Source organism: Heptranchias perlo, chromosome 13 (genome assembly GCF_035084215.1).
Source record: "Heptranchias perlo isolate sHepPer1 chromosome 13, sHepPer1.hap1, whole genome shotgun sequence".
Taxonomy (NCBI): Eukaryota; Metazoa; Chordata; class Chondrichthyes; order Hexanchiformes; family Hexanchidae; genus Heptranchias; species Heptranchias perlo.
The window spans coordinates 29,599,195-29,624,911 of record NC_090337.1 but is presented as its reverse complement, the minus strand read 5'-3'; the positions used below and the strand labels follow the sequence as shown (position 1 = coordinate 29,624,911).

Sequence of the window (25,717 nt, the reverse complement as noted above, 5' to 3'; positions counted from 1 at the left end):
TCTGTCCTGAATCTATCCCATTTAGCACGATGGTAGTGCTTCTCAACATGATGGACGGTATCCTCAGTGTGAAGACGGGACTTCGTTTCCGCAAGCACTGCGTGGTGGTCACTCCTACCAATACTGTCATGGACAGATGCATATGCGACAGGTAGATTGGTGAGGACGAGGTCAAGTAGATTCTTCCCTCATGTTGGTTCTCTCACTGCCTGCCGCAGGTCCATTCTGGCAGCCATATCCTTCAGTAGTGGTGCCAACAAGCCACTCTAAGTGATGGACAGTGAAGTCCCCCACATTCTGTGCCCTTGCTACCCTCAGTGCTTCCTCCAACTACTGCTCAACATGGAGAAGGACTGATTCATCAGCTGAGGGAGAGGCGGTAGGTGGTAATCAGCAGGAGGTTTCCTTGCCCATGTTTGACCTGATGCCATGAGACGTCATGGGGTCCGGAGTCAATGTTGAGGACTCCCAGGGCCACTCCCTCCTGACTATATATCGCTGTACCGCCACCTCTGGTGGGTCTGTCCTGCCGGTGGGACAGGACATACCCAGGGATAGTAATGGAGGAGTCTGGGATGTTGGTTGAAAGGTATGATTCTATGAGTATGGCTATGTCAGGCTGTTGCTTGACTCGTCTGTGGGACAGCTCTCCAAATTTTGGCACAAGTCCCCAGATGTTAGTGAAGAGGACTTTGCGGGGTCGACTGGGCTTGTCGTGTCCGATGCTAGGTGATCCGTCCGGCTTTATTTTCATCATGACTTTTTGTAGTGGGACTGTACAACTGAGTGGCTTGTTCGGCCATTTCAGAGGCCAATTAAGAATCAACCACATTTCTGTGGGTCTGGAGTCACATATAGGCCAGACTGGGTAAGGATGGCAGATTTTCTTCCCTAAAGGACATTAGTGAACCAGATGGGTTTTAACGACAATCCGGTAATTTCACGGTCACCATTACTGATATTAGCTTTATTCCAGATTTTCTTTCATTAACTGAATTTAAATTCCCCAGCTGCTGTGGCGGGATTTAAACTCATGTCGTCTCATTATTAGTCCAAGCCTCTGGATTACTAGTCCAGTAACGTAACCGCTGTGCTACTGTACATTGCTGCCCGCTTTCCCCGCCCCCCCCCCCCCCCCCCCGAGGAATGCCCTCATATCTCAAAGGTTCACTTAGTTAGTCAGAGTGGGAAAAAGAAAAATTGAAATACTCTGACCTGCTCCCAAAACAATCCACCCACCACAATCACCCCCACCTCCACCCCCGACCACCTTTGCACAATACAGTCCCTCAACCACGCATATACCCATTGCACATCCGCCCAATGGGTCCAGTTATGTGTTGACATTCATCATGAAGCAAATGGCAGGATGACTTGTCATTTGGGATGCAATACTGGGCAAGATGTGGAAGTGGTGCGAATCAATAAATTTTAATCGCTGATATAAAAAAAGGAAACTTTACAACATAACATTTTTTCAAACACCCATATGCATCCTCTTGTTGAATTAACATTGCTTGAACTTTCACTTTCTACCGCTTCTATGTGGTGCAACCCCTGTGGCTGTAGCAGTGGTGGAGGCAGGCTGCTCAGATCCCTGACCTGACTGCTGAGATGCTATGATATCTGGGTTTTGCAGCCCATGAGGGCACCACTAAAGGCTGCTCTATCTGCACCAATGCAGGGACAAACTTGGTCATCAGGAGAGGAGGCAGCTTGTTGGGTACTGGTTGGGGGGTTGGGTGGGGTGGGGTGGGGGGGGCAATGGCTGAGACGGGGAGCGCTTTGAGTTGAGTTCCTGCTTCCATATCCCTTTTTGCCATCATCCCTCTCCTGGGCCAGTGCCACATCACTCCTACCACTGTGCTGGAGAGGAGCTTTGTGCAGATCAGTAACAAGTTGTAAAACCGTGGATAAAGCATCTGTCGTCCTGTTTAAGGCGGCAGACATCTGCATGGCCGTGCTAATGCTGTGCCTAAACTCATTTGAGAACCTTGCTTCAAGTTCTACAGAGGCGGCCACTCTCTCTATGGCAGACATTCTCACAATTACCCGGGATAACAATCCACTACTGTTGGAGCTGGACTCCTCCATCCTCTCTGCTTTTGTGGAGATTATACGTAACACGTCTGCCAGTGCCTCGCAAAGTTGCAGCTGTACCTCATTCTCATTCTCAACTATGGCCCCTGGGGTTCAGCATCTGTGTCCAGCTGAGCAGAGCTTGGAGAGGAGTGCACCCCTGACGAGGACTATCCACAGCTGTCCATGTCACCACTGTCTGCTCGTGCTCACTTATGAATTGTGAATTGCCAGGTGAAAACCCAATTAACTGTCTAACTGGACCCACTGAAGTGCGAGTATTTGCGCTGGTGCATGGCTGTATGTCCTGCGACTGTGCACCCTCAGAAGGAAAGAGGTCCTCTTCATGCATCTCCGCAGACTCTTGCTCTACACGTGAAGGCCCTGGAAGACAAAAGAAACTGATATGAATTATTCCTGGCAAAGTAACAATCTTGCCAATCACCATACTCAGGCTTCTCATAGTTCAGTCATTGATGAAATAAAATCAGCATGTGTGTGGAAGATGTTTTAAATTCTGTCATCAGGCATCTGTGAGTTCCCAGTCTCTCCATCTCTGATTGAGAGGGATGCAGATGTGCCACTTATCTCCATCGCATCCTCCTCTGCATCCGTGAGCTGCACAATTTGTGGTGGGCCAATTCCAGTCTCTCCCTCTCCCTCGCGTTTTGCACTCTCTTCACAACAATCGCCAAACAGGAGGGTTCCCTCCCAGTCGGGGAACACTTCAGCAGTCATGGACATTCATCCACCGACCTTCGGGTAAGCGTTCTCCAAGGCGGCCTTCGAGACACACGACAACGCAAAATCGTCGAGCAGAAATTGATAGCCAAGTTCCGCACCCATGAGGACGGCCTCAACCGGGATCTTGGGTTCATGTCACGCTACACGTTACCCCACCAGCGAACAAATGTTATCTGTTTTTAATATAACGGGTCAGTTGCTGTCTTTTCTATGTTTCTACCTCTCTATCTCTGTTTTTTTTTGTTTGTTGTTTTTTTTTTTTTGGTGATTTGTATATTCTGTGAGACCTGGCAGGTAACACCTGTCTGTCTGCACACTGATTGCCTTGGCAACGGGCAGTTGAAAAAACTGTCTGTACTCACCAAGCATTGTTCTGTGAATTATAAATGCGATTTCATTTCGAGGACTTCATTTCACATCGTTCACCTGAGGAAGGGGGAAGCCTCCGAAAGCTTGTGAATTTAAAATAAAATTGCTGGACTATAACTTGGTGTTGTAAAATTGTTTACAATTGTCAACCCCAGTCCATCACCGGCATCTCCACATCATGGCATCCAAGAATGGGATACAATGCTCCTGCTGCTCACCTCCTCAGCCACCTCCAGCCACGCCTTCTTGGTAACAGAAGCAGAGTTCTTCCTCCCATTGCTGGGGAAAATTATGTCCCTCCTGCTCATCACTGCACCCAGCAGTACTTTAAGGGGAGCATCAGTGAATCTGGATGATGGCCTTGCTCTTTGTGAATCCATGGTAAATACCTCCTAGCTCCTTCAAATTCAATTTTTGCATTGGCCCTTTAAATAGTGGACTTCAGATCGTGTCCTGTGGGTGCGCATTACGCCCGCTGCGCAGCTTGGAGATGCGAAACCCGGAAGCAAAAATGTAATCGTTCAATCGAGTTGAGATCGCAGAATCCAACCTGTTAACTCTACTTCCGGGTTTCGCGTCCAAAAATCTCCCTCCACCCACCCCCCACTCTCTTCTCGGCTCCGAGTAAATATCGGGGCTGTTCTCTCAATTCAATTGCATCCAGCCTAATTCAACACAACTATATTCCCCTGAAAGATTCTGTATTTGAATAACTGACCATGGATTTCCAACCAGCTGTCATACACATAACTGAAAAAAAATCTCACAGGATGTGTTTAATTCGATATGGCTTGGCTCCTCCCTCAAGTCTGAAGTTTAAAAACCAGTTAAATCAGTCTTTGCAACATTTGTATCAAACTTCGACTGGGACACGGAATCTAATTGCAGTTGGCTTTTAAACTCCCTTTGTATTGTGACTGGATTTAATGGGACCAAGCCACCAAGCCATAACTAGACAAAAGAGTTAATTTTATCATATTCATAATAGAGGAATAAAAAAATTATTTCTACAATCAGTTAACTAACACTCAAGGATGTAACATGGATTGATACTACCTCATAATGCAATCACCAGTTGGGAACCATCAAGACTATATGTTGAAACTGTGTCATAGTCTCAGGCTGTCCAGAACCCCATTGTGACATTATAGTGAAGTAGGATACTTTATGTGGGTACAGTTAAATCTTTGGACAGCTTTTATAATATCTCGTAGAGACATGGGCCCCGATATTAACGGGGAGGTGGGAAGGGTGCAGGGGAGCCCGGCAGTGGGCAAAGAACCTGGCAAGGCCGTGGACGTTGAGGCCCAGCCGATCTTAATGGCAGGGCCTCATTTAAATAAAACACTGCAGACTCCCACCCGACAGCTGGCCAGATTGACTGCCTGGCCGTTGGGCGAGAGCAGAAATTAGCAGTAAGGCTGTAGCCGGGGACCCATGGGAATGGTCTCCAGCAGTCAGTAGTGGGGTAAAGCTTGGGCCGCGATCGGGAAGGCGGGGGGAGAGAGAGGAGCACGAGAGGTCAGGGATGTGATCAGGTTGGGGGGGGGGGTGGGGGGGGGAAGAGAAATGTGAGAGGTCGGGGCCGCGGATGGGGGGGGGAGGGGTGTGTGAGTTCGGGGATGCGATCTGGAGCGGGAAGGGGAGCGTGAGAGGTCAGGGTCGCGATCGGGGGCGGGGGAGCGTGAGAGGTCAGGGCCGCGATCGGTTGGGAGGAGCGTGAGAGGTCAGGGCCACAATCGAGGTGGGGGAACGTGTGAGCACAAGGCTGCAATCAGGAAGGGGGTGCGTGAGAGGACAGGGCTGCGATCCGGGGCGGCGGGGGTGGGTAGGAGCGTGAGAGGTTGGGGACACGATTGGGGGAGGGGGTAGGGAGGAGTGAGAGAGGTCAGGGTCACGATCAGGGGGTGGGGTCCTGGGGAAGAGTGAGAGGGATCAGGGCCGCAATTGGGAGGGGGAGCTTGAGAGATCAGGACAACGATCGGGAGGGAGAGCGTGAGAGGTCAGGGCTGCGATTGGGAAGGGGGGAGTGTGAGAGGTCAGGGACAAGATCTGGGGGTGGTGGGGAGGAGTATGATAGGTCGGGGCTGCGATCGGGAAGTGGGGAGCTTGAGAGGTCAGGGTCGCGATTGGTTGGGGGGGGGGTGGTGGTTGTGTGAGACGTCAGGGCCGCGATTGGGAAGGGGGTGCGTGAGAGGACAGGGCTGCGATCCGGGGCGGCGGAGGGGGTAGGAGCGTGAGAGGTCGGGGACACGATCACGAGGGGGTGGAGAGGAGTGCCAGAGGTCAGCGACACGATTCAGGGGGAGTGGGGAGGAGTGAGAGAGGTCAGGGTTGCGATCGGCGGGGGGGGGGGAGCTGGGGAAGAGTGAGAGGGATCGGGGCCGTGATCGGGAGGGGGGAGCGTGAGAGATCAGGGCCGCGATTGGGATGGGGAAGTGAGAGATCAGGGCCACGATCGGGAGGGGAGGAGCGTGAGAGATCAGGGCCGCGATCGGGAGGGGAGGAGCGTGAGAGATCAGGGCCGCGATCGGGAGGGGAGGAGCGTGAGAGGTCAGGGCCGCGATTGGGATGGGGAAGTGAGAGATCAGGGCCACGATCGGGAGGGGGGAGCGTGAGAGATCAGGGCCGCGATCGGGAGGGGAGGAGCGTGAGAGGTCAGGGCCACGATCGGGATGGGGAAGTGAGAGAGGTCAGGGCCGCGATTGGGAAGGGGGGAGCGTGAGAGGTGGGGGACGAGATCGGGAAGGGGGAACGTGAGAGGTCAGGGCCGCAATCGGGTGGGCGGGGGGCGGTGAACATGAGAGGTTGGGGGCCACGATCAGGGCTGGGGAGGTCGAAGGCTTCCTTGTGGTCTGGGAGGAGTACACCTGGTCCTCCTGGCCCACAAGGAACTTAAAATAGGCAAAGTTTAAAACCTACCTGGGCCTCCTCTGGCCAGTCGGCTCCTCCTGCCTTGTTGCTGCTGCCGGGCAGCAGACACTGCGGGACTCCCCATGTTGATGTTAAAAATAAGCTGTGGTGTCAACTACATTATCGGGCCGCAACGTTTGCATGTTAAGTTGGCTTTCGCCTGCTTTTAGCGGGAGCCTCGTCCACCGTAAATATTACAGCAGCTGGGAATGGAGTCGGGTTGCTCGATTCCGATATTTTAACCTTCTCCCCGAGCTTCTCCCACCCGATCGTAATTTCTATGTAAATCAGCAAGAGAAAAAAAAGCATTAGTGTAATGGTGAAAATTATAGTTTTAAAATGGAATAAAATGTTATTCAGTTTATACATCAGTGCGTTTCATATGGGCTCTTAACTAGCTGTAAAATTGAATTTGTTTGAGTTATTCCAACAGCTTTGTTTGCAGAAATATGAACAATGCTTTTGTATCTTCCCATGAATTATACTCCAAAACAGATGCAGATTAAATGAAGTTCCCTCTACTCTATGTAGCACCAAAACTAGACCTGCCCCTGCCATCAGCCATGTCCATTTTCATTGAATGAAATTGCTTTATGCACCCCTATCCTTATGCTGTTTAACTGTAGTATATTTAAGGTTTACCATTTTTAAGTAAAATTGATGTACAAGGTAACCTGCTTCCACAGAATATAAAAAGCCCTTGTGGTCTTTAAATTATTTTGTAATATAAATGATACATCGAACAATGTGAAACTACTATAAATAATGATGCTGCTTTCATAAGTAACGGAATATTTTCAGAACCAAAACAACTGGTGCAGAAGTGCTGGGCTGCATTCAAACAAAGCAGGAAATAGTGAGACTTGTGAAAAATATTGAGACAGCTAACAAAAAGGACAGGGAATGCAATCAGCCACCATACCATACCCCATTCATACCATACCATACCATACCCATACTCATACCCCATACCATACTCCACTAGTTTGAGATGTGGAGTTCCAGCATGATTTTTCTGTTCAATCGTGGCAGGTACTCAACCCTAAATATATTAAAGTGTAGCCTCATACTCAGCCTCTAGGTAGTGTCTTCTAAGACCAATCTTGCCAAGCCTCGCAGTTTTCTCATTAATTATAAAGTAGATGTGTGCTTTCAACATGGTTGAACAACCTACAAAGGGCAACTTGCAATGCGTCATCCTCTTTTGGCAACAATGTTCCCACTGTGCCGCTCACTCCCATTCTAGGGTGCTGAGATCAGTTAGTGTAGGCCAGATCCCACTTGAATCTCCCTGCAATTATTTTCCCTTTGTATAAATCTACTTTATGCCTTGGTCCTGGATCTCACACACAGCCCCAAGCAAGTCCTTTAGTTGCGTGCCGACAGGTTCTGAAACATGAAGGAGAACTGTTTGGATGCACGTTTTGTACACCATAACCTATATTGGGACTTTGCCGTCATAAAAGAAAGACAAAGAAGAATAAAGAACACTTTCCTCCTTCTCAGCATATCCTGAAGAACTGGTAAAATTGGCAACTACCAGAAAAAAAGTTAAAATTACCAGAACGAGGTACCTTCCAAACAAAACTTTCAGTATCTCCTCTTAAGCCTTGCAAAGCCATAATACCCCAGTAAGGGGCACCGATCATCATATCCCATTGTTCAAGATGGTGAGTAGATCCCACTGAATCCAAGGAGAGTTCACCAATACCACAATATTATCTGTGAACAGGAGCACTACCACCTTTTCAGAAATGTTTTGTGTGTTAGCAAGGTTGAGGAGATGGATGTTTATTTGCAGGTTGACATTGAGGGAAGATTGGAGGGCAGAGAAATCGGAGAAGGGCAAGTGAATTCAAGTATAGGTTGAAATCATTAAGGATGGGCAGTGCATAAGCTGAGTGAGGACAGAAGGGAGGAATTTTCACTATGGAAGGGGCACCGTAAAAGAAAAGGGCAATAGATGGTGGCCATCTTGAAGGGGAAATGGAAACAGTGATCGGAAGTGAGGTAGTCAAACAAGGAAACCGTCCTGGTTAATCCAAGTTGAAACCTGAAGAGGAATGCCACACCACTTGCATAGCAGTTCAGATAGGGCAATCTCTGTTCACATTTAGATGTAATAATCATTCTTCTTCAAATGTTGATAAATTTAACATTGTAGGAACAATCTCAAGAACACATTGGGCCCTATAATCGAGGGCTGGGTGGATTTGGCTTTGCTGGGTCTCTGCCCCTAGTTTTTTTTTAAAAAAGAGATAAATTCCAGCAGAAGTGAGGGTGCTGCTTCCTGTGTTCACCTCTCACCCATGCAGGCATTAGTAGAAGAAGCAGGACTCACAGAATGAGGTCGTCCACAAGTAATAGCACCAGTTCTGCCTCAGTTCCAAACCATAATTATGCCTGCCTGATGCAGGCATATTTGTGGACCAGAACCAGATTTTGGCACAAGTATAAATATATCAAATGCTGGTTTCTTAATGGCAATTCATTGCTAAAGCTGCTATTTAAGTTTGTAATTGGCTGGCTTCTATATGTAGTGGCGATGTGCCGCCTTGAAATTCCTAGCCTCTTCCCACTCTCCAACTTTGCCCTACCTCTCTCCTGAGCCATCAAATTTCTTTCTCTTATGAAACTCACCATCTTACCCCTTGATCCAAATTCGATACAGCTCCCGATCAAGTACCTCATCCAGGTCAATGCTTACCAATTTTGTCAATCTATCTCTTTTGCTCCAAGGCTCCATCCTGGGATCTGACCAACTCGTTGTCTACATGGTGCTTCTTAGCTGCATATCTGAAAGTATTGCATGAACTTCCATAGGCAGGGGGTTGACAATACCAAACTCTGGCATCACCATTCACTCGAGGGATATTGTTTTATTATCCAAATGCCTGTTTGACACCAAGTCCTGAATGACTCTAAACCTCTTAAAACTCAATTTCAGCAATATTGAAACAGTTTTGTTTGAGTTTTCGCCAACACCTATGTTCATCTAGCTCTGACTCCATCAATGTGCCTGAACCTAGTGTGCAAAAGCCAGCATTTGTTTGATTCTGACATAAGCTTTCAGCTCCATATCTGTTCTATCTCCAAGACTGCCTTTTACTACCTCCACTTATGATCTTGTCTCATTCCCTTCACTGCTGAAACCCTCTACCACCGCCTGATCACTTCAAGAATTGATTTTTCAAATACTTTCCTCTCCTTCACAAACTTCAGCTAATCCAGAACTCTGCAGTGGGAGTCCATTCCTGCTCAGTCTTTGCCCAGCTGCTGTCTTGTGCTGTAGCAAATCATTTTCAGGAATCTTGGTCACTTTCAAAACCATCTGTGGTTTCACCCCTCCATATCTGGGAAATTGTCCCTTGCTGTACACCATCCTGTCCTCTGATTCTGGATTACTGCTTAGCCTACTCCAACAGTGACTGAGACTTCAACCATTATGGCCCTTCCTTCTGGAATTCACTTCCAAAATTACTTTGTCTCACCACCCCTCTATCTGCGTTTAAAAGGGGGTAATAGACAGGAGGGGGGTAAAACAAGAGCATTGTGTCTGTGGGAGGAAAGACTCCTGTTTGAAAAAAGTGAATGAGGTTTGCACTAATAAAACCACATACTAATTATTTGTAAACAGGCTGCTTCTGGCATGGAGCTGGAAAATGTTTGTGGAGGCACATTAAGATGCATTTTGTATTTGAAATTTTTAGTTTACATTTGGGGTTGCATAACATTACAGGTAAACTTTAATAGTATGCTTTTTTAGACTGGTGGGAAGCTCCACAGAAACAAATGAATAATAGAAGAATAAATTCCATTACTGTGACAGAGATCTATATAGCTGTTAGTAGGATTCAGTTATGCAGTTTGAATAAAAATGTATTTTTTGGTGAATGAGATTTTCCTTCATGTCAAAAGAAAAGCATTGGGCTTTTGCATCACAGTATAGAAATGTGGCAATAAAGGAACCTGGTCATGATCATCCACTTAAAAACACTCATGAAAATAGGAAGCTTCTAGAGGGAAAGCAGAAAGGAGTACTGAAAGAGAAAAACTGATGACAGTATTTCTTCTGAGGCAAAACTGTCCAGTGGCACAGCAGTTTGATTAATGGACTGGCCTGCCCAGCTTGTTTTCTGTAAATTTCTGGTGAAAACGTTTATCAGTAGAAATAGGTGAAGATCAATTTTAAGATGGGGAAAAAAAAAACAATAAAATGCCACTTTGTTCAGGAAGAAATAGGGTTTAGCAGCCCTTGTTTTGATTTTGCTTTTTGGAAAATTGCTTATTAAAAACAAAAAAATTTGTCTTGCAACAACTTCATTGTAAAAACAGTTGTTATAAAACACTTTACAGATTTCTAACAGACACCAATGTGTTATAACGGGTTTTATTGTGTTTGATTTCTGCACAATTCAGTGGATGCCTTCTGGCAATCTGTCTATGATCCTTTTTAAAACATCCATCAGACACACTGATTTTAATCAATAGAACATAGCTGAATGTTTTTCTCATCACATTAGTAGTGATAACATTGGTTTCTTTTTTGAAATGGCAAGCCTAGCAGTAATTGCTGCTGCCAATGAGGATTACTGTCTAAAATGTACCCAAGATTTCAGTTAAAGACATGACACTGTTGCAAAAGACTTAACAACCCTAAACATATTCTACTTTGCTCAACTGCACTGTTGCTGTTTGGGCTTCATAGAATCATAAAATATGACAGCACAGAAACAGGCCATTCAGAGCATCAAATCTGCACAGATGCTTTTCTCCACGTGAATCACCTAATCTAATCCCATTCTCTTGCTTACTCCCCATGCCCTTTAATGCTCCTCTTTCTCAAGCAGCTATGTAAATGATTGTAAACAGAATCCATGGACTTTGCAAACAGCTTGTTCTATAAACTAAAATTTAAGTCCTTTACTCTGCCATACAAGGAACATAATAACAAGAGTAGGCCATTCAATCCATCATGCCTGTTCTGCCATCCAACTAGATCATGGCTGATCAGTACCTCAACTCCATTTACCCGCCTTTGATCCATATCCCTCGATACCCTTACCTAACAAAAATCAATCAATTGCAGTCTTGAAAATTGACCCAATACCCACAGCCTTTTGGGAGAGAGTTTCAGATTTCTATTACCCTTTGTGTGTAAAATTGCTTCCTGATTTCACTTCTAAATGGCCTAATTTTAAGATTATGCCCCCTTGTTCTGCATTCTCTCACCAGACAAAATAGTTTTTCTCTATCTACCCTCTCAAATCCCTTTATCATTTTAAATACCTCAATTCGATCACTGCTTAACATCCCAAATTCAAGGGATTACGAGCCAGGTTTATGCATCCTGTCCTCATAATTTAACCCTTTAAGTCCTGGTAGCATTATGGTGAATCTGAGAGTCAGTGTAACCTGGGTTTGACAGTTACCCATGAGCATGTTAAATTGCTCACTGGATGCCCACAATGTCTTTGATCAATTTGAAAGACAGAAGATACTTCAATATTCACTGCATTATTGACAAGATTTATTTACAATTCAATAATTCACAGAAGCAAGATTATAGACAGAATACTATGTAGCGCAAGTGTTAATTTTGCAATATGTACAATTTGGATGGCTGTTTAAAAACAGTCTGTTATTGATTACCCCACTGCTTCTGACAAAACTCATAAAATAACAGTCTTTTTGATGTAATACATAAGCTGTGTTGGTTATGGAGCACATTGCACCTGGCCATTTATCAGCACTACAACTGAACTGCTAACCAGTGAAATTTTTGTTAGAAGTGTACTTTGAAGAACTAAATTTACTGAGCAATTTGTCCAGTCAAGCAAACAAAACATTAACCGTCTTGGTGACTTAGTAAACAATAGGCGAATGTCTTTCAAATGTTGCATTTTATCCCTGGGACTTTGCTGCATCTCCAATAAAGTTTTTGCACCTACTAGTGGTCAAGAGAAGTATTTACAGCAGGGTTTTCTGGGTCAGCTGATTTGCATAACCATTGATGTTGTGATTGTACAAATCCCCTGCAAAACGGATGTGAGCTGCATGGAAATTGGAGTACAGCCTTTAAAAAGATAATTCAGTCTGTACACTTCAGCAGCAGTAGGGGACAATCAGGCAAGGAAGGAGCAGTGCTTGCCATCATCAAGAATATCTACAGCAGGAACCCTGTTGAGGCACCTGGGTACAGAAGAATACCACAGAATTTTCTGACTCTGACCTCCAAGCTTTCCTCGAGGAAATTGAATTAAAGAAGCATTGACTCCTGGGTGTCCACACCAGCAAGCCTGCCAGGAATGTCACTCATGCCACCTGGAGGGAGGTGGCATTGGCACAGTTCAGCCTGCACTGTTCAGGTGCTGGGATGGGGGGGGTGGGTGGGTGGTGGTGGGAGGAACAAGCAGGTAAGAGAACAACAGTGCTTGGCTCTTTTACTTCACTGTCAAATAGCTTCACTGCATGTCTTAGCAATAATTTGATTATACTTGTGCAGAATTATGACTGCACAGACACCACCTGGACCCTGGCAGCAGCAGGGTATTGCACCAAACCAGAAAATAAGAAGGCACAACTTCACTGAATCAGATGGAAGGCAGGGGGTACACAGACTTCTGGGTATGGGTGCCACCCCAAGCCACCCAGAAATGTAAGTGATGACTTTCTCACCCCCAGGACTTCAGATCAGTGCTGCAAAATAATTCAAAACCTCAATCAAGGTTGGCAAGGTAACACATCAGACACTCCCTTATCTTCCTTGCCCATCCTGGGCGCCAGCACACTCTTCATGCTCTTAAATCAACAATTGGACAACAAACCCTTCACAATGATCTCTGGTTAGGGAGGGGGGTTTCCAATTCAGGATCTTGCACAATGGCTACTCTGCTCCCCTAACAGCAAATACTAACGCGCACAACCCTAAAACCCCTTCCTCCACTTTAACAGGCTGATACCTCCACATCTCCGAATTTAGCTCTCCCATACCAGTTGACACACACTCAACTGCTATCCTTCCCCTCATTTACTCTTCATGCAGGAGAAATTGGTGTACAATGTTTGCCAGAGGCTGGCCACCAGAAGGGGCATCTCCACCATTAAACCTCTCATGCCGTACGAGGAGGTGGTCATGGAACTCATGGAGAGGCACTCTGCTCTTGCTATGGACGATGGCGAGATCAGAGGCCTATTGCCAGTGCGAGGTTAGTATCTGAACACCTACATGTCACCCTGGCATCCCTGTGAAGCTCCACAAAGACATAAGCCTCCACCCCTTTCTGTCTCCTTAATCCCAGTGGGTAATGCTCACACATTCTTAGCCTCTACCTTCCTTTCAAGCAGACCACAGGGATAACAATGGGGTCACAGGTGATGGTGATTAGGAGGAAGAACAGAGACTTAACCACCTCTTGGTCCGCTATGACGATGACGATGAAGAGGGAGATGTCAGCGGACTGAACCACACCCATGAGTTCCTGCAGACCTCCTGTCCCCTGTTCCTCTGCGCCAACCCCTTCCAACTCATCCCCTGCATCATTTGCTTCTTCACTCCCAGGCACCAGCTCAGAGACTTTCACCCAAGGGAAAGAGGATAGTGTAAGTGAGGATGTGCTACTGGATAATTCAGGACAAGAGGGAGGCAAAGAACCAGGAAGTGGGTGAGGATGTGCCAACTTCCCAGTGGAGGCTGAGGAGAAGGTTGCTTATGGTTTTCAATTCATGTTTTTAAAAAATTCATTCATGGGATGTGGGTGTCACTGGCAAGGCCAGCATTTATTGCCCATCCCTAATTATCCTTGAGAAGGTGGTGGTGAGCCGCCTTCTTGAACCGCTGCAGTCCGTGTGGTGAAGGTTCTCCCACAGGGAATTCCAGGATTTTGACACAGCGATGATGAAGGAATGGCGATATATTTCAAAATCAGGATGGTGTGTCACTTGGAGAGGAAGGTGCTGGTGGTGGTGTTCTCATGCGCCTGCTGGCCTTGTCCTTCTAGGTGGTCGAGGTTGCAAGTTTGGGAGGTGCTGCCGAAGAAGCTTTGGCGAGTTGCTGCAGTGCATCTTGTAGATGGTACACACTGCAGCCACTGTGCGCTGATGGTGGAGGGAGTGAATGTTTAAGGTGGTGGATGGGGTGCCAATCAAGCGGGATGCTTTGTCCTGGATGGTGTTGAGCTTCTTGAGTGTTGTTGGAGCTGCACTCATCCAGGCAAGTGGAGAGTATTCCATCACACTCTTGACTTGTAGATGGTGGAAAGGCTTTGGGGAATCGGGAGGTGAGTCGGGAGGTGAGTCACTCGCCCCAGAGAACCCAGCCTCTGACCTGCTCTTGCAGCCACAGTATTTATGTGGCTGGTCCAGTTAAATTTCTGGTCAATGGTGACCCCCAGGATGTTGATGGTGGGGAATTCAGCGATGGTAACGCTGTTGAATGTCAAGGGGAGGTGGTTAGACTCTCTCTTGTTGGAGATGGTTATTGCCTGGCACGAATATTACTTGCCACTTATCAGCCCAAGCCTGGAGTTGTCCAGGTCTCGCTGCATGCGGGCACAGACTGCTTCATTATCTGAGGGGTTGCGAATGGAGCTGAACACTGCAATCATCAGCAAACATCCCCACTTCTGACCTTATGATGGAGGGAAGGTCATTGATGACGCAACTGAAGATGCTTGGGCCTAGGATACTGCCCTGAGGAACTCCTGTAGCAATGCCCTGGGGCTGAGATGATTGGCCTCCAACAACCACTACCATCTTCCTTTGTGCTAGGTATGACTCCAGCCACTGGACACTTTTCCCTGATTCCCATTGACTTCAATTTTACTTGGTCTCCTTGGTGCCACACTTGGTAAAATGCTGTCTTGATGTCAAAGGCAGTCACTCTCACCTCACCTCTGGAATTTTTTCCATGTTCAGACCAAGGCTGTAATGAGGTCTGGAGCCGAGTGGTCCTGGAGGAACCCAAACTGAGCATCGGTAAGCAGGTTATTGGTAAGTAAGTGCCGCTTGGTAGCACTGCCGACGACACCTTCCATCACTTTGCTAAAGATTGAGAGGAGACTGATGGGGCAGTAATTGGCCAGATTGGATTTGACCTGCTTTTTGTGGACAGGGCATACCTGGGCAATTTTCCACTTTGTTGAGTAGATGCCAGTATTGTAGTGGTACTGGAACAGCTTGGCTAGAGGCGCAGCTAGTTCTGGTTCACAAGTCTTCAGCACTTCAGCCGGGATGTGGTCAGGGCCCAGAGCCTTTGCTTTATCCAGTGCACTCAGCTGTTTCTTGATATCAGGTGGAGTGAATTGAATTGGCAGAAGACTGGCTTCTGTAATGATGGGAATATTGGGAGGAGGCCGAGATGGATCATCTACTTGGCCCTTCTGAACGAAGATGGTTGCAAACGCTTCAGCCTTGTCTTTTGCACTCACGCACTGGGCTCTGTCATCATTGAGGATGGGGATATCCACGAAGCCTCCCCTCCCGTTAGTTGTTTAACTGTGCACCACCATTCACGACTGGATGTGACAGGACCGCAGAGCTTTGATGTGATTCGTTGGTTGTGGGATTGCTTAGCTCTGTCTATAGCAGGTTGCTTCCGCTGTTTAGCATGCATGTACTCCTGTGTTGTAGCTTCACCAGGTTGGCACCTCATTTTTAGGTATGCCTGGTGCTGCTCATTGAACCAGGGTTGATCCCCTGGCTTGATGGTAATGAAAGAGTGAGGGATATGCCGGGCCATGGGGTTACAGATTGTGGTAGGATACAATTCTGCAGTTGCTGATGGCCCACAGCGCCTCATGGATGCCCAGTTTTGAGCTGCTCGATCTGTTCTGAATATACCCTATTTAGCACGGTGGTAGTGCCACACAACACAATGGACGGTGTCCTCAGTGTGAAGATGGGACTTAGTCTCCACAAGGATTGTGCTGTGGTCACTCCTACTAATACCGTCATGGACAGATGCATCTGCGACAGTTAGATCGGTGAGGACGAGGTCAAGTAGGTTTTTTTTCCTCACGTTGGTTCTCATGTGACCCAGGAATACCGTACTTGCATGCAGGCTCTGGGTTCAGATTCTGAGGATCTGTGGCAACTTACAGTGAGAAAAGAAAATTCATCTTGGTTAACTGATAGAAAGAGTTGAAGGGGGAAAGTGCCTCTAAAACGGGAAGGGAAGACAATGCGTTTGTGAATGACAAGAGTGAATTTTGACTAAGGTCAAACGGGTCATTTTCAGGTTGGCGGGCTGTAACTAGTGGAGTGCCGCAAGGATCATTGCTTGGGCCTCAGCTATTTACAATCTATATTAATGACTATATTAATGACTTAGATGAAGGGACCGAGTGTAATGTATCCAAGTTTGCTGACAATTCAAAGCTAGTTGGGAAAGTAAGCTGTGAGGAGGGCTTAGAGTCTGCAGAGAGAATATAGGCAGGTTACATGAGTGGGCAAGAAGCTGGCAGAAGGAGTATAATGTGAGGAAATGTGAGGTTATTCACTTTGTTAGGAAGAATAGAAAAACATCATTTTTTAAATGATGAAAAACTATTAAATGTTGTTCAGAGAGATTTGGGTGTCCTTCTTTCAGAAACACAAAAATTTAGTATGCAGGTACAGCAAGCAATTAGGAAAGCAAGTGGCTTGTTGGCCTTTATTGAAAGGGGGTTGGAGTACAAGAGAAAGGACGTCTTACTACAATTGTACAGGGCTTTGGTGAGACCTCACTTGGAGTACTGAGTACAGTTTTAGTCTCCTTATCTAAAGAAGGGTATTCTTGCCTTGGAAGCGGTGCAACCAAGGTTCACTAGATTAGTTCCTGGGATGAGAGGTTGAGTAGAATGGACCTATACTGTCTGGAGCTTAGAAGAATGAGAAGTGATCTCATCAAAACATACGATTCTGAGGAGGCTTGACAGGATAGATGCTGAGAGGTTGTTTCCCCTGGCTGGAGAGTCTAGAACTAGGGAAAATAGTCACAGGATAAGGGGTCAGCCATTTAGGACGGAGATGAGGAGGAACTTCTTCACTCAGAGGGTTGTGAATCTTTGGAATTCTCTAACCCAGAGGACTGTGGATGCTGAGTCATTGAATATATTCAAGGCTGAGATAGATCGATTTTTGGACTCTGAGGGAATCAAGGGATATGGAGATCGGGTGGGAAAGTGGAATTTAGATTGAAGATCAGCTGTGATCTTATTGAATGGCGGAGCAGGCTTGAGGGGCCGTATGGCCTACTCCTGCACCTATTTCTTATTTTCTTATATATTATGTAAATTTTGGGAGCGATGATTTGGTCATCTGTAGAATATGGATAATCTCAAATGCCATTAGGTTTTTAAAAAAATCTTAAATAGTTCTGAAAGTTAGCCAAATGCATTGTATTAAACGTAAAAACTCAAAATATGCACCAGTAGTGGCTGGGGGCAGGATTTTAAGGCATTTGGAAGCAGTATATACAATTCCACTTTTATTGCCTACAGTGCTGCAGTCGTCAAATGGGGGAGGGTAGAAAAGAGAAAGAAAAAAAATCAGCTCTAAATAGTTCACAAATCACAACCCATGGTACAATGTACAGTACCTGATGGACAGCAAGCTAAATGCAACCACTTCTTTCAGAGCTGTCAATATAAGGGAACTGTTGGTGATTTATGATCACCAAGTGTGATACAAATTGCAAACTCATTTAAACATATGGACCTGTGTTTAGAAGAGCGAGATATCTTAAAATAGGTTGTATTGTTGAACCATAAAGGGTGACACTTCTTTGTGGGATTGATCACTTAAAATTTATTTTAGATTGTAGTTACTACTTTCCAAAGGGTGGTGTAACTTGTGACTATGATTCTCATCTGGGGGGAAACAAAAAAGAGGCAAAAAAGAAAATTTGAATTTTTCAAGACATGGGAAATTGATCTGGTGCATTAGAAACTGTTTCAGTTTATGGTGTGGGCCCAGGAGAGGGGTTTATTTTTTTTAAAAAAAGAAAAATACAGGTATATATCTTTTTTCAAAATTTGTTTTCTTCGTTCTGATTGTGCTCCCTGCAACTATTCCAATACAAAACATAAAACATGTTCACAAGCATTAAGTTTATTTGCACTCGGTAGGAAATGTATCACAAAAAAAGCCAGCTTTATATTACTCAAAACATTTAGAGTAGTAAAATAAAAATACAATTTTGAATCTTGGCAGAAATATACTTTGGTGAATGACGTTATTAGCATACAAATAATCTGTTAATGTGTTTTCCTTTATTGCAATTTTCTTCTCTAGGCAAACACATTATGTAAAGACACTGTGGCTTCCAGACATAAGAAATTAAAAATTCAACATTAATCACACCAGCATACAGAAATTGCTCAGCTAACCCATTATTTATTTTTCTTTTGAGTCACAGTTTCAAATACTCTGGAAACATATTTAAGTGCTGCTATGTACAAGGGGATGTTGCATCAAAGCCTTCCATCCAGGAAGATCTACTTAGCAGCATAAAAATAGTAAACTTGTACATATTTACAAATGCAAAACTCCTCCACTACATCCCACCAATTAAGCAGATTATGCTTTAGTACAAGTATGTGACATTTATTAAGCTAATCATGCTGTGATGTACTCTGGGAATAAAAATGGATTATTGTAAAAACTTTAAACCCACAGGAAAGAACTCCAGGTACAGTAATTGGTGTGAAAACAGGAGAGTTTACATTTCAGATATAATTTTTTTAAAAACTATGACTGGATTTAATACCACATTGGAATGATAGTATGTAGGTTTATGCATGCAACATCCCACATGGCGGGTTTCTGAAATCAGCTGTGCCGTCAGGGGGAGGAGCTAAGTGCTTCCCCACAGGAACATAGGAACAGGAGTAGGCCATTCAGCCCCTTGAGCCTGTTCCACCATTCAATGATATCATGGCTGATCTGTATCCTATCTCCATCCACTCGCCTTGGATCCATATCCCCTAATACCCTTAGCTAGCAAAAACCTAATGATCTCAGATTTAAAATTATTAATTGGGCTAGCAACTATTGCTTTTTGTGGGAGAGTGTACCACACTTCTACCACCCTTTGCATGAAGAAGTGATTCTTAACTTCTCTTCTGAATGGCCTGGCTCTGATATTAAGGTGATGTCCCCTTGTCCTAGACTCGCCCACCAGTGGAAAAGGTTTCTCCCTATCTACCCTACCAATTCCTTTCAAAATCCTAAAAACCTCAATCAAATCTCCCTTTAACTTTCTATAATCCAGAGAATACAAGCCTAGTTTATGTTATAAAACCAAAAAATGCTGGAAATACTCAAGTCAGGCAGCATCTTTGGAGAAAGAAACAGTTAACATTTCAGGTCAATGATCTTTCACCAGAACTGGGTTTATGTAATCTCTCATCATAATCTAACCCTTGGAGCCCTCGAAACCGTCTGGTGAATCTGGTTTGCACTCCTTCCAAGGCCAATATATCCATTCTACAGTGTGGTGACCAGAACTGTACACAGTACTCCAGATGTGTTCTAATCAGGGTTTTGCATAGCTGTAGCAAAACTTTCTCCCCTTTATATTGTCTTTTGATGGCTACTCTCTCTCCACCCAAAGGCATGGACACCTTGCTGGAGTACTATTCCATGTGCACTGGTCACCCTCTGGTTACCTCACCCAGTAGCTGTCCTTTATGCATGAGCCTAGACAATGAATGTTGAATGCGAATTACCCATGAGGGCATCATAACCAAGCCCATTCCTGTCCTTGCCCAATATCCACATATTCACTCTGAGAAGGAGTTCACTGGATAAATTTCAAGAGAAGGGCCCCTGACTGATTTTCCCCTTCATAGCCCAGGGGCACTGAGGTCAATTTTAGAATGCCTGTTGCCACTCTTGCTAATATTGACCGACAGCACAGATCAGGAGTCAAACTGGGACCTCCTGACCTATATGACTCAATTACATGGTGCTTGTACAAAAAAAGCCATTAGGGGAGCTCTAAGGGCGAATGTTTAAAATCAGTAACCAAAACAGTTATTTTAAAATTTATGCCTTTGATATTAAGTTACTTCTTCATACCCATATCTATTGTAATTCCCCTAGGTTACAAATCAGGCATCACTATACAAACCTTTTGTTCTTAACCACTGTCATAAATCATTGATCACTTGCATAATTTTTAGTACTATTGCCCTCAATGTTGTTTTTTCCCCCCAAGATTTGTTTATAAGGTGCTATGTAAATGTAAGTTCTTTCTTTAACAAACTATATAGTGCTGCAAGAAGAAAGCTGTTTGATGCTTTAACACAAAGTACAAACGGGATTCCAATCTGTCAATTTCTTAAGCACTGAAGGCCCGTAACTCATGCACTTTAACCCTTCATGTCTGAAAATTAGAGCACTGGTGAGGTACACTGGTTGTTATTGGGGGCGGGGTGGGCAGAGGTTTTCCTAGCACAACCCAGAATGTCCTCATGTTAATTCATTCTTCTGAATTAATCATTTTGTTTTTAAGATGAAGTGTCAATGACTAGCCACAGTATATCAAGGCAATAAAGTGTTAAATTATGTTTCAAAAATAGTTTCAACTGAGTCAATTAAAAAAAACACTTTGTACATGCTCACTTCAGAAAGTCTGCTTCAGCAGTAATATCCCAACTGAATTATTGATATGTACACAACTTTGTAGCAACTTGAAAACCAAGCAAAATAACCTCAGTCATAGATCTTTCTGCAGATCAATAACTTGTTGTACAGTGACATTAACATTACTTTCCTATCGACTTCCATGATGGTATCAGACAGTTACAGGTTCCTTTGGTAACTTATTAAAATGAATGTGAGATGGGCTTCCTGCTTAATCTTAATAGTTTAAACATTGAACAGTATATTCTCTCTTCAACAGGAATCCTATGATCTTCAGATTTTTTGATATATTTTTAAGGCAGTTTTAAATGGATATTATGTTTTAAGCTACATGTCTATGTTTAACTCACCGTGACATTTGGTAGTATTTTGGATTAAGTACAAAAAAAGAGTTCACGGATTATTTATTTAAAGCTGATCATCATCTAGAAATGATGTGGCAATCTGGAGATGTTTTCATATCCTGGAGACTCCCTAAAACTTTGATTTTCAAATTTACACAATACAACATTTTAAAAAGACCTCTCTCAAAAAAAAGAATGCCAAATACAGACAACAGGTACAAAAACAGTCCCACAGCTAGAGTTTTTTGCTGATGAAAAACCCCATAGCTGGAATGTTATCACTTTTTGTAATATTTCTCAGGACCATGCAGCATATATCATTTTTGGTACTTCTCGTTGGGCTGTAGAGTTATTGTATACAGTGATAGACAAGGAGACAAGAAGATAGGTCATTATTTCAAATAATTTGCGAATGGTATGTTGGCCTTCATTGCAAGAGGATTTGAGTACAGGAGCAGGGATGTCTTACTGCAGTTATACAGGTCCTTGGTAAGAAATCATCTGGGGTATTGTGTGCAGTTTTGGTCTCCTTATCTGAGGATGTCCTTGCCATGGAGGGAGTGCAACGAAGGTTTACCAGACTGATTCCTGGGATGGCAGGACTGACGTATGAGGAGAGATTGGGTCGACTAGGCCTATATTCACTAGAGTTTAGAAGAATGAGAGGTGATCTCATCGAAACATATAAAATTCTAACAGGACTAGACAGACTAGATGCAGGGAGGATGTTCCCGATGGATGGGGAGTCCAGAACCAGGGGTCACAGTCTCAGGAAACGGGGTATGCCATTTAGAACAGAGATGAGGAGAAATTTCTTCACTCAGAGGGTGGTGAACCTGTGGTATTCTCTACCACAGAAGGCAGTGGAGGCCAATTCATTAGATGTATTCAAGGAGATAGATAGATTTCTCAATGCTCAAGGGATATGGGGAGAATGCAGGAACAGGGTACTGAGTTAGACGATCAGCCAGGATCATTTTGAATGGCGGAGCAGGCCTGAAGGGCCGAATGGCCTACTCTTGCTCCTATTTTCTATGTTTCTATTTAAAGAGACAATTTTTAGTATCTATTTATCAGATTTTGATAGTCACTTTAATTTTCTTAGTACTTTTGCTGTCTCTTTGGATTGGGAGAATCCACATTCCCCATGTGTGGTTGGAAATGTCATAAGGATTAGTGCTTGTATGGACAGGTGACTGCAAGCAATCACATCGATTGTTTTGATTTTCCCCTTTAGACCGATAGCAGAATGTTACAACCCTAGAGGCTACCAAAGCCTATTGTTATTCTAAAAAGATGAGCAGTCAGTCAACTTAAGCAAGCCTGGTGTCACTGTTTCTTTTGGTTCATGAGTGACAAAGGCCTTTGCAACTGAAAGTTAAGTAACTTTGATCTTGTGGCAAAAGGATGCCCCATAGAGTGCCAGAAATATATTCGGCAGCATTCTCTCAATTCACAGAATCATAGTTTACAGCACAGAAGTAGACCATTCCACAGACTGTGTCTGTGCCATCTGTTTGCCCAGAGAAATCCAAAACTAATCCCACTGCCTTGCTCTCTTTGTAGCCCAGTATGTCCCTCTATTTCAAATATTTATCCACTCTTACCTTAAAATATGCAATGGTCTCTGGCTTAATTACTCCCTGTGGCAAAGCATTCCATGCTTGAACAACTATCTGCATAAAGAATTCTCTCCTAATGTCTGTCCTCACTCTCAGTGATTATCTTAAATTAATGATCCCCTCAGAACTGACTCCCCAGCCAGAGGAAGTGGTTTTTCCCGATTCATCAGCTCTCTGGTTCCATTGATGACTACCTGAAGGCTTTGTGGGTTTAAACTAAACCTCACTGTTGTGTATTATAGACACTGGTGCAGGTTTAGTATTATTAAAAGTATAAATGAAGTGATTTGACTTATCATTTTTGTGTCTGAGATAGAGCCTGCAGTAAGCAAATTCTGTAAAAGTCAAACATTCTGTAGTCAAGCAAAACCTGCTGTATTGTTTTTTTGCCACTGCTTATTTTTTATTTTGGTAGTTTATAGCATAAGTAGTCTGGTCTAATAGCTTTTGGACAAAAATCAGACATTTAAGGTTGAGGAAATTAAAATAGCAAGGTTGTTTATTCAATCACTTCCCCAGGCATTACCAAATTACCAGATATTGTACATATAAGATCACATTTCACTTCATAGGGAATGAAGGGTCGCTTATAGGAGTGGATCCTGGTGAAGAATAGGGCAGAAGTATCTGATGAAGCCCTAAATTTGGTATTGGAATATCACCTTCAAACAGGTTGTTCAAATTTTTTAAAAGTAAATTTAGCAGGAGCATACAGCAACATTTAAAATTATAACAGATGCAGATCTCAAACTATAGTTAGTCTGACTAGCAATAAAGGAAAACGTCTGGGAACGGGTGTACTAATTAGAAGTCCTTAAGACTCCAGGCTGCAAAGAAGGCTCGGCATTACCATAAAAAGCAGTAGTGCAGATATGAGTCCAAAGAAAAGGAGCATCAGTGCCACCGTGATGAGGCTCGATGCAAGCGCGAGGTGAAAAGAAGCAGCATCCTTGCGCACTTGAACTGGTGGAGAAAGGCTTATGATGGAGAGTCCAGTAAATGAGGATCCAATTGATCTAGCTCATAACTCAGCGTAATTTTACTAAAAGCTTGTTTCATACCAAATGTTAAACAATGGGACACATAAATGGATTATTGAGGACTTGCTTTGTTAGCAAACCATCTTAAATGGGACAAAGGAGTTTGGGCAGAGAGGTTTTTGCTGTCACTAAGAAGTAAAGCACCCACTGCAATTTCACATGTGGATTTAATGGACAATTTGGACTGTGATACTATAAAACATGCAATTCTCATTAATTATGATTTGATGCCTGTATCTTAGCAGAAATTCAAAAAGTTGCAGAAAATTCCATATGGTACTTACAGAATTAGAAGGGCTAAAAATTGATAAAGAGGTCATTCAAAGGCTAGCTGTACTTAAAGTAGATAAGTCACCCGGTCCGGATGGGATGCATCCTAGGTTGCTGAGGGAAGTAAGGGTGGAAATTGCAGAGGTACTGGCCATAATCTTCCAAACATCCGTAGATACAGGGGTGGTGCCAGAGGACTGGAGAATTGCAAATATTACACCCTAGTTCAAAAAAGGGTGTAAGGATAAACCCAGCAACTATAGGCCAGTCAGTTTAACCTCAGTGTTGGGGAAACTATTAGAAACCATAATCTCGGACAGAATTAACAATCACTTGGACGAGGGTGGATTGATTAGGGATTTGTTAAAGGCAAATCATGTTTAACTAAGTTGATAGAGTTTTTTGATGAGGTAACAGAGGGTAGATGAGGGCGATGCAGTTGATGTGGTGGATATGGACTTTCAAAAGGCGTTTGATAAAGTGCCACACGGTAGGCTTATCAAGATTGCGGTCCATGGAATAAAGGGGGCAGTAGCAACATGGATAAAGAATTGGCTAAGGGACAACAAACAGAGAGTAGTGGTGAATGGTTGTTTTTCGAACTGGAGGGAGGTGTACAGTGGTATTCCCCAGGGGTCAGTGCTGGGACCATGCTTTGCTTGATATATATTAATGACTTCAACTTGGGTGTACAGGGAACAATTTCAAAATTTGCAAATGACACAAAACTTGGAAACAGTGAGGAGGATAGTGATAGACTTCAGGAGGATATGGACAGGCTGGTGGCATGGGCCGACACGTGGCATATGAAATTTAACGCAGAAAAATGCAGAGTGATACATTTTGGTAGGAAGAACGAGGAGAGGCAATAGAAACTAGAGGGCACAACTCTAAAAGGGGTACAGGAACAGAGAGACCTGGGGGTATATGTGCACAAATCGTTGAAGGTGGCAGGGCAAGTTGAGAAAGTGGTTAAAAAAGCATATGGGACCCTGGGCTTTATAAATAGAGGCATAGAGTACAAAAGTATAGAAGTCACGATGAACCTTTATAAAACACTGGTTCAGCCACAACTGGTGTATTGTGTCCACTACTGGGCCCTGCACTTCAGGAAAGATTTGAAGGCCTCAAAGGGTACAGAAGAGATTTGCTGGAATGATTCCAGGGATAAGGGAATACGTGGATAGACTGGAGAAGCTGGGGTTGTTCTCCTTGGAACAGAGACAGTTGCAAGGAGATTTGATAGAGGTAATCAAAATCATGAAGGGTTTACAGATTTAAGGTGATTGGCAAAAGAACTAAAGGTAATATGAGGAAAAACTTTTTTACACAGTGAGTGGTTAGGATCTGGAATGCACTGGCCGAGGGAGTGGTGGAGACAGATTCAATCATGGCCTTCAAAAGGGAACTGGATAAGTACTTGAAAGGAAAAAATTTGCAGGGCTACAGGGAAAGAACGGGGCATTGGGACTAGCTGGATTGCTCGTGCATTGAGCTCGCGCGGACTCGATGGGCCGAATGGCCTCCTTCCGTGCTGTAACCATTCTATGAATCATAGAGCTGGAGAATATTTGTGGAAATTGTGGCTACATGGGGGGGAATATAACAAACCAAAAGACACTTGATGTTAAGGGATCAGTGATAGACACCAAGGGCAGGATTAAAACAAAAAAAAATCTGTTCAAGTATTTGTTTTGGTGATAAATGA

The 25,717-nt window shown here is 44.2% G+C and overlaps 1 protein-coding gene across 1 annotated transcript in view; it reads right to left on the bottom strand.

Annotated features, from left to right (window-relative positions):
- Window positions 1-6,321: 6,321 nt before the first annotated feature.
- zgc:153039 overlaps window positions 6,322-25,717 on the bottom strand; it is a 128,360-nt gene continuing 108,964 nt past the window's right edge. The window contains exon 14 of the mRNA XM_067995254.1: window positions 6,322-6,383. Coding sequence (XP_067851355.1) covers window positions 6,344-6,383 — 40 coding nt within the window. The 3' untranslated portion in view covers window positions 6,322-6,343. The remainder of the gene's footprint in view (window positions 6,384-25,717) is intronic.